The following is a 9512-nucleotide window of genomic DNA, read 5'->3' as shown; positions in this document are numbered from 1 at the left end:
ATGTATTACTCTTATCTGTATGACCAAAAATGAGGGAGTATTTTAAGAGACAGTAACCGCTCCGGCGCCTCCATCTGTCCTGCAGTGAGCGCTACTGTTCAGCTTCCACACTCCACACAGACACTTCAATAGCACACATTTTTCTAGGTTAACATTAGATTGAGCGGCCATGTAAAGTTGCTAATACTTACATATTTCAGATGATAAGCAATTTGAGGTGGATGAATGATCCACGAGCGTGCGTTGCATATTGATGTCCTGCCCAATGTACTACTGTATTACCACAAATACCAGCCGTTTACGATCTGTCCGCCACAGACTGCGTGACTTCTACCAAGCCTCTTCTGGTCGACTAACAGTTAGTCAACTATTAGGGGGCAGCCCTAACCAATACACACACATGTATAAATAAAGAAATACACTGATAGTTTCACTTGCGTACACACGGTTACAAGGAAACTGCTTTCCAAGTACGACTAAGGCCTCGTCTACACTGGCATTTTCACTGCGTTTCAGAAATGATCTCCGTCGCGTTTTAAAACGAAAACACACTAGTGTAAATGTAGCCTAAAACATCATTCTGATGATGTAATTTCTGTTATTTCTGAACATTTTTTAAAGCATTCTGTAAAGTCTCGGTTATATTCAAACCTTGGTTTGGGGGAGTTACGATAAACCTTGTTTGACTTTATACACTGCAAAAAAATGCTTTTCTAGCTTAGAACTTTTGTCTTGTTTCCAGCCAAAATATCTAAAAATTCTTAAATCAAGAAGAATTTTCTAGACAAGTAAACATTTTTGTCTTGTTTTTAGAAAAAACAAGTAAAATTTAAGTGAGTTTTTGCTTGAAACAAGCAAAATAATCTGCCAATGGGGTAAGCAAAATAATCTGATTTCAAACAGAAAACGATTATTTTGCTTACCACATTGGCAGATTATTTAGCTTGTTTCAAGCAAAAACTAACTTAATTTTGACTTGTTTTTTCTGAAAACAAGACAATAATTTTTACTTGTAGATATTTTAACTTTGATATTTTTACTACGATATTTTGGCTGGAAACAAGACAAAAAAATCTAAGCTAGAAAAGCATTTTTTGCAGTGTATGTACAAAAAATGGTGTAGAAGAAATTGATAGTAAATTTCACAAATAATTACAGGGAAACAGCAAATAACTATTTGCAAACCTGACTTGTGGTGTTTACCAGTGTTATTTTAGTTTAATTAATATACTATTATAGTAGTTTTTAATATTTTGAAGTTGTTTTTATTTTTATATTTTCTGTTTTCTTTTTCATTTAGTTAAAGTTTTAGTTTTAGTTTTTTTTCTTTTTCCGAATGTCAGTAAAGACATTCTTTTTTGACATTTCTTTTCAGTTTTATTTGTAGTAATTTTAGTACTTTAAATTAAAATAATTAAAAATTACATTTAAAAATTACATTTTAATTATGTTTACGTTTTTTGCCCTTAATTAAAAATAAATGAATATTAGACATTTCCCTTGGCAACTAAATTAAATAAATTAGTTATATTTTACCTTTTTTAAGTATGTTTTTTTTTTATAATTTTTTAAATTTTGGTTTTAGTTTTAGTCATTTTAGTACTTCAACTTAAACTAAACGAAAATAAGTTTAAGTTTGTTAGTTTATTAGTTCATTTTTTGTCTATTTTTATTGGAGAAAACTCTTGATTTTACTGCATTAAATTGCAACATCTCTGCCCATTGTCTTGTTGAATGGCATGTATCATCTCTCATGTTAGCATGTTAAATTCAACCAAAACTGTATTTTTGTTTCCATATTCTACTTTTCCACATTCTAGTTTTCTGCATAATTCAAATGTAAAAATATCTGAAAATAATCAAGGCTTCACAGACTCCTCTAAAAGCAGCCCATTTCACCTTCATGTGAGTGAAACACTGAATACAAGACAGAAATGAGGACGTTTCTACAATCCAGACGTGATTTTCTTGACGATGAACAGGAAAGTCATTACACTTGGATGAAAGACTGTGAAGATAAAGATTAGTTTCTTTAGTATAACGTGTGCTAATGAATGGCTGTTCAATCAGACGTCCATGTAAATCAGGCTGATTTGATGTTGATGTGACGTTCTTCACATGATTGATCTGTACTGGCTGCTTGATTTCTCTGCATCTGATGAATGAACGCTGTTCTGTAACTCATTTTGGTGGTTTATCTCTGCTAAGCATTCACAGATGATTTGCTGATTCGGCTGATTTTGCTGCCGTGTCTTTCATTTCTCAGCCCTTTCTTCCCGTCCCGTGTGTAAACGCAGTCCATGACTGCAGAGCGGCCACTGACGGCTCATTAGAGCCTCATTCAGACACAGCTTCAGTGTGTGAGAGACTGTGGTTATATAACTCAACAGCCAAATGAGTGACGCTTTTATAACGAGCCCATTTAAAAGCAGTCTAACGAGGGAATACCGTGGTACCAGAGCCATGTTCACTATGCTCAAGAGTTTATTCTGACTGATTTGCACATGTTAGATTAATAGTGAAGTGTTGAAGACACATCTAGTGACTTCTTGGTTACTTATTTAGTTTCTGAGACTCGCTGTTTTGCGTCTGCTCTGTTCAGCGAGCGGCTGAGAGGAGCTGTGCTTTCAGTTAAAACAGATATTATGTTGCTTCTCTAATTTTACATTTAAGTATAGCCGAAATCACAGCACAGCTATTGTCTTTATCTTATGTGTATTTGATTTCATCAGACGACGGCTCGATTATAAATGCAGATTAACATCTTGGAAGGGAGAGCTGGTTATGTAATCTTAACGGGTCGCATTTCAGTCACTATTTCATATTCATTCCGTTGTATGACAACAGAAACAGTAAAATATATCTGAATTTGGCTGCATCAAAATACAGTATGTGGGCACAGAGAGGCAAACAAATGTGATAATAAATAATAAATGTACAGCATGTTCAGAAGAAGTAAGGCTTGTGTAAGTATTGCTCAGTGCAAAGAAAGAGAAGTAATGGGAACCTGGTTTTTCTATATTCTTTTTTTCATGTGTCTAATAGACAAGTTCTTTGAAAAACATCTATGACCATGTCTACTCTTTATGCTCTATGTTGAGTATGGTTTTACTAATAATAAACATACATTTGCATAAAGCATCTATATTTGTCCGTGACCATGTTGATTAGAGTAGATGAAAAATGTGAAAAGTATTAATTTAAGGTACATTTAGAAGAGATAAAAATGTGCGATTAAGTTGCGATTAATCACAAGTTAACTCATGACAATCATGCGATTAATCACGATTAAATATTTTAATTGATTGACAACCCTAATATATATATATATATATATGTATTTAGTTTATATAGTTTTTATTTCAGTTTTAGTTTAAATAATTTTAGTACTTCCATGTAAATTGTGGCTTTGGCAACTAAATGAAATTAAAAACACTATAATAATAATTGAAGAGTTCATTTGCAAAAACAGATAACTCCGTTTTTTACAAAAAGTTCAAAAATCATGTTTTGTTTTGTTTTTTTTTGTCCTGCATTCCAATTAATATCAATCAAACTGCAGTTGGGTTGTTTTGATTAAATAATAATAACTAAAAAAAAAAAAATACAGCTGACTAACACAATAAAACACAATAAAAACATGATTTAAGAAAATTAATCAAAACAAGAGTTATCTGTTTTTGCAAATAAACTCTTATTGAACACTAATAACCCCAGTGTTTACATGGTGCTCAGTGAACTTCAAAGAGTCCAGTGTTGTTTTCGTGTCTCTCTCAGTGTTTCTTCCCGTAAACATCACTGGATGAAATGCGTGTGTTGTGTTTAACTGGCTCTGTCTCTGTGTTTGACGTTACACTCTTAAACTCTTACAGACGAATCCCAGACTCAGCGCTGTCCTTCATCAGCTCACGCTCTTTCCGCCTCTTTTATGTGTTTATTCTCCACAGTGAAAGCCTTGTCTTGGTTTAGGCACATTAAAGCATGTGAGGAAGTTTAATGTTGCGTCTGAGCGACATGCAAAGCCATCCATCAGTTCAGCTCATTTAACAGCAGATGTCATTATTATACAATTATAGCTTGGAGCTCACGTTCTCTTTTTTTGTGCAATATGCACTGATGCTTATGCTTTTTGCAAGATGTTGTTATAGGAATTGTATTGAGCAGTGTTTTGGATTCTGTGCTGGGCTCTGATTGGCTGCTGCTTTGATTGACGTGTGTGTGCAGGGTCAGCGCGGTGACGTTGGTCTGGAGGGGAGGGCGGGACTTCCTGGCCCGCAGGGCGAGCTCGGACTTCCTGGTGTCATCGGAGAGGGAGGGCCAGCGGGGTCAAAGGTCAAAAACCCTGAATTCTCCCTTTAGATTTTAATTTTTACTTTGATAATGTATTATATATGACGAAATGTGCAGCACACACAGTATATACTACAGTGTGCACCCTTGACTTTTGACCTGTGCAGGGTGAGATGGGTTTGGCGGGCGACAGAGGACCGGCGGGTGCTAAAGGCATGGAGGGGGCGACGGGAGACCAGGGCGTGAAAGGAGAGCAAGGTGCCAAAGGAGAACCAGTGAGTGTCGTCATTTCTCATGTGTGTATTTACTCCACCTGCCATCAGCCGTCATTATCAGAGTCACATCGTCTTAGGCCACACTTACTGAACAGTACCATGCTTTTCTGGAGATGTAAGGATACTATAGTGTATATACCATGAAAATACTAGGTTGCATGCTAGAGTTTGTCAGGTTATCCTTAACTAAAACTAAAACTATAAAAACAATTTTGTTACTTGAAATGAACTAAACATTAACTAAATTGAAAAAAATAACACTTTATTGTGTATTGTGATTTTTTGTTAATAGTTTATTTTGGTTAGTTTCCGAAATTTCTCATTTTTGTTTAGTTTAAGTGCTGAAATAACTAAAACTGAAATAAAAATGCATAAAAAGCTATATAGACATTAAAATAAATAAATGAATGAATACATGAATAAATAAATATATAAAAATGACAACAATACACAACAAAATTACTAAAATACATTAAAAAGTACATAAAAATATTATAGTAATTTTGTTCAGAATTTTTTTTAAAGTACATATTTTTCTGGTCATGCTAGAAAAAGCTCTTTGTGTATATATAAGTATGTATTTAAAAAGTAGTAAAATAATTCACATCCCAAATGATAAGAAAAAAATGCTTAATCAGACAGTTCAGACCTTTACTTTATTTTGAAATTAATTTAAAAAATATGTATGAATGTGCAAAATTCATATATATATATATATATATATAGTTTAACTGGTACTAAAATAACATGTAAAAATAAAGGAATAATAATAGAAAATGTATATACATAGAAAAATAATAACAAAGGAAAAAACTAAACAAAACAAAATTACTAAAACTATAACTAAAATTAAAGCGAAAACAGAAAATAGAAACATTGTAAATATTAGCAAAAGCTATAATAGTATCTCAGTGATCCTAAAATAACTCTGAATCTGTTATCATGTGATTTATTTATTTATTTTTCTTCCATAAAAAATTGGCAGTCTGATTGCGTTCTTGTGACAGATGACCATAAATCCAGGATTTTTCCTGCACTTGGTCTAAATGTCCACGGGTCTCTTATGTAAGAGTTTGAGTGATTGTAAGCAGATCGCTGAGTAAACATGAGACAAACGAGCTGCTCCGCTTTCTTACATAACTCAGGAAAAGACAATAAAGGCAGGAATCCCAAGCGTCCGGAGCAGGAATATCATCTTACAGGCCGCGGGTGAATGAATGAACATGTGCGACTGTGGATGTTGACTTAAAATAATGTCCTGTTGAAGACGAAAGTGATCCATCGTGTCAGAAACAGACAGACCAGTGGCAGGATCTGACAGAATGAAGAGGGAGAATGTAGTCTGGATGGTGACCCGGTTCTCTGGTTTTTCCCTCAGGGTGAGGTGGGAGACACAGGCATGCTGGGACTCCAGGGCTTTCCGGGACCCAAGGTCAGTGTTCAGCATGAAACCGCATTAAACCAGAGCGGTGGAGATGTGTTCAGATGGCTCACGAGAGATCACAAGAGTCGCTCAAACACACAACAGTTCAAACCACCGCAACACATCACATTGTTCATTAATCAAGAACTTTAGAATTTTATTTTATTTAGAATATATTTTAATTACTTAATGTATTTATCTATCTATTAGTTAAAATGTATTTATTATTTATTTTAATTTAATTTATATTAAATTATTTAATTGAATTTTTTTCGTTTCATACCTTATTTAATCTGTCTATCTACACTTATCTATCTATATACACACATAAATATTAATATTTATTAATTAATATTAGCTTAAAATGTAATTAAAATTTAATTTCAATTATGTAATAGAATTAAAATTAGATTTTAACTATTTAATTGCGTGTATTTATTATAATGTATTTATTTTTCATTAAATTTAAATTAATTTAATTTTTTTTGTCTATCTATCTACACACATAAATATTGAACATATTAGCTTAAAATTTAACTTATTTCATATAATTTAAATTATATTTAAATTATTTAATTTCATTTATTTATTTATCTATTACTTAAAATGTATTAATTATTTAAATTATTTCATTAATTTAAATTATTTAATTTGTATTACATTTTTCTATCTATCTATCTATCTATCTATCTATCTATCTGTCTATCTGTCTGTCTGTCTGTCTGTCTATCTGTCTATATCTATCTGTCTATCTATCTATCTATCTGTCTGTCTGTCTGTCTATATCTATCTGTCTGTCTGTCTGTCTGTCTCTCTGTCTGTCTGTCTGTCTGTCTATCTGTCTATATCTATCTGTCTATCTATCTATCTATCTGTCTGTCTGTCTGTCTATATCTATCTGTCTGTCTGTCTGTCTGTCTCTCTGTCTGTCTGTCTGTCTGTCTATCTGTCTATATCTATCTGTCTATCTATCTATCTATCTGTCTGTCTGTCTGTCTATATCTATCTGTCTGTCTGTCTGTCTGTCTCTCTGTCTGTCTGTCTGTCTGTCTATCTGTCTATATCTATCTGTCTATCTATCTATCTATCTGTCTGTCTGTCTGTCTATATCTATCTGTCTGTCTGTCTGTCTGTCTCTCTGTCTGTCTGTCTGTCTGTCTATCTGTCTATATCTATCTGTCTATCTATCTATCTATCTGTCTGTCTGTCTGTCTATATCTATCTGTCTGTCTGTCTGTCTGTCTCTCTGTCTGTCTGTCTGTCTGTCTATCTGTCTATATCTATCTGTCTATCTATCTATCTATCTGTCTGTCTGTCTGTCTATATCTATCTGTCTGTCTGTCTGTCTGTCTCTCTGTCTGTCTGTCTGTCTGTCTATCTGTCTATATCTATCTGTCTATCTATCTATCTATCTGTCTGTCTGTCTGTCTATATCTATCTGTCTGTCTGTCTGTCTGTCTCTCTGTCTGTCTGTCTGTCTGTCTATCTGTCTATATCTATCTGTCTATCTATCTATCTATCTGTCTGTCTGTCTGTCTATATCTATCTGTCTGTCTGTCTGTCTGTCTCTCTGTCTGTCTGTCTGTCTGTCTATCTGTCTATATCTATCTGTCTATCTATCTATCTATCTGTCTGTCTGTCTGTCTATATCTATCTGTCTGTCTGTCTGTCTGTCTCTCTGTCTGTCTGTCTGTCTGTCTATCTGTCTATATCTATCTGTCTATCTATCTATCTATCTGTCTGTCTGTCTGTCTATATCTATCTGTCTGTCTGTCTGTCTGTCTCTCTGTCTGTCTGTCTGTCTGTCTATCTGTCTATATCTATCTGTCTATCTATCTATCTATCTGTCTGTCTGTCTGTCTATATCTATCTGTCTGTCTGTATATCTGTCTGTCTGTCTGTCTATCTATATCTATCTATCTGACTCTATCTATCAGTCTATCTGTCTATCTATCTGTCTATCTGTCTGTCTGTCTTCACAAACATTAAAAGTATTAGCTTAAAATTTAATTAAAATTAAGTAATTTAATATAATTTTAATTTTTTCATTGATTTATTTATCTATCGTTTACTTAAAATGTATTTATTATTCAAATGATTTCATTAATTTAATCTACTAACAAATAAATATTAATCTACACAAAAATATGTTAATCATAATCGCTTAATTTTTTTTTTTTATCGTAGCAAAATGGAAATCATTAATGTAGTATATGAATTGTTGTTCGTTACATCCATGAGTATCATTTCCATTAATAAAATTACTCCAGAATGTTTAATATTCACGTATGCTTCACAAGTTCACAAACTCGAGACACACTTCATACGGTCAAAATAACCAATCGGCCTTTCAGTCAACCGCTGAAAATGGTTATTAAATGCATCTTTTTCTGAATTTCAGGGTCCAGACGGAGATTTGGGGTTCGCTGGTATTCCTGGACGCAAAGGGCCGGCGGGAGTTCTGGTCAGTCTCTTCATCTTCTCAGTAAATCAATGTGAATGTAGATGTTGTCATCTAATGCGTCTCAATGGTGTGCTGGTGTGTGTTTTAGGGTTTCTCTGGTCCTGTGGGTCCGCTGGGAATGATCGGTCCGGTGGGGAAGCCTGTAAGTGTTCTGATGCTTTATTTATGTTTATGACATGCGTGTTATTCACAATCGTGCATGATGAATGTCAGATAAAGGATGTGTTCGATGCTTTCTCAGGGTAACAGAGGACCCAAAGGAAGCCGTGGAGAGATGGTAAGATGTGCTCTTCATAAATCAGCACTGTTTAGCCTGCTGCCAGATCACAAACTCTTCATCATCATCATCATCAGGAGCCTTCCGCTCTCATAATGAAGTATCCGCTTGTTCGTGTGTAACGGTTGTGTAACAGCGTCTGTATAAACTGCTCAAACACAGTGAGAGATTGACCTGTGGGGGCGCCAGCGCTCCATCACACAACACATTAGCTGCACTTTATCATTGATATACTCTTATAGTTTTATGTTATGTTTTTTGAAGCACAGAATTCATAAGCATATCAGGATATCCAATCCAGAAAGACAATCATCTCATTATACTTTTAATCTGGATACAGCAGGACGACTGAAGCTCTAGTTCAACTGTTTGGATAAATGTTTTAGAGAAACGAGTGAATGTAAAGTTTTGATGATCTCTTTCTACAGGGGCCTCAGGGGCCGCAGGGCAGTCCAGGGCCACAGGTACAAACACACTGTTATAAAACGGAGAGTCCTTGATTCTGATTGGCTGAGCCGTGTTCGAAGCTGTTGTAAATTACTACAAAGTAACATACACCTTTGTTTACTTCTGTGTGTTGCTCGGCAACCACTTTGTTGCAACCACAACTGTTTCTGAGGAACTACATTGTTTGGCGGAAGAATACTGTTTTTATTATTATCATTACAGTTTATTTGCTCTGTTTTATTCTGTGAAACCTTACTATGTATATGGAATAACCGTTTTATAAAAGCAATAAGCCCCGTGAAGCCGTGGTTTACAGTGAATTTATAACAGCTAAGG

General features: G+C 34.4%; 1 protein-coding gene across 1 annotated transcript in view; it reads left to right on the top strand.

Annotated features, from left to right (window-relative positions):
• Positions 1-9512, top strand: part of LOC107730676 (collagen alpha-1(XXIV) chain) — a 119783-nt gene that overhangs the window by 98778 nt on the left and 11493 nt on the right. The window contains exons 47-53 of the mRNA XM_016541549.1: positions 4225-4332; positions 4458-4565; positions 5944-5997; positions 8390-8452; positions 8541-8594; positions 8694-8729; positions 9158-9193. Coding sequence (XP_016397035.1) covers positions 4225-4332; positions 4458-4565; positions 5944-5997; positions 8390-8452; positions 8541-8594; positions 8694-8729; positions 9158-9193 — 459 coding nt within the window. The remainder of the gene's footprint in view (positions 1-4224; positions 4333-4457; positions 4566-5943; positions 5998-8389; positions 8453-8540; positions 8595-8693; positions 8730-9157; positions 9194-9512) is intronic.

The sequence above is a fragment of the Sinocyclocheilus rhinocerous genome, unplaced genomic scaffold (genome assembly GCF_001515625.1).
Source record: "Sinocyclocheilus rhinocerous isolate Xijiao unplaced genomic scaffold, SAMN03320098_v1.1 scaffold2358, whole genome shotgun sequence".
In the NCBI taxonomy this organism is placed as follows: Eukaryota; Metazoa; Chordata; class Actinopteri; order Cypriniformes; family Cyprinidae; genus Sinocyclocheilus; species Sinocyclocheilus rhinocerous.
The sequence above is the reverse complement of the archived record's forward strand: the minus strand, read 5'-3'. Positions and strand labels throughout refer to the sequence as shown.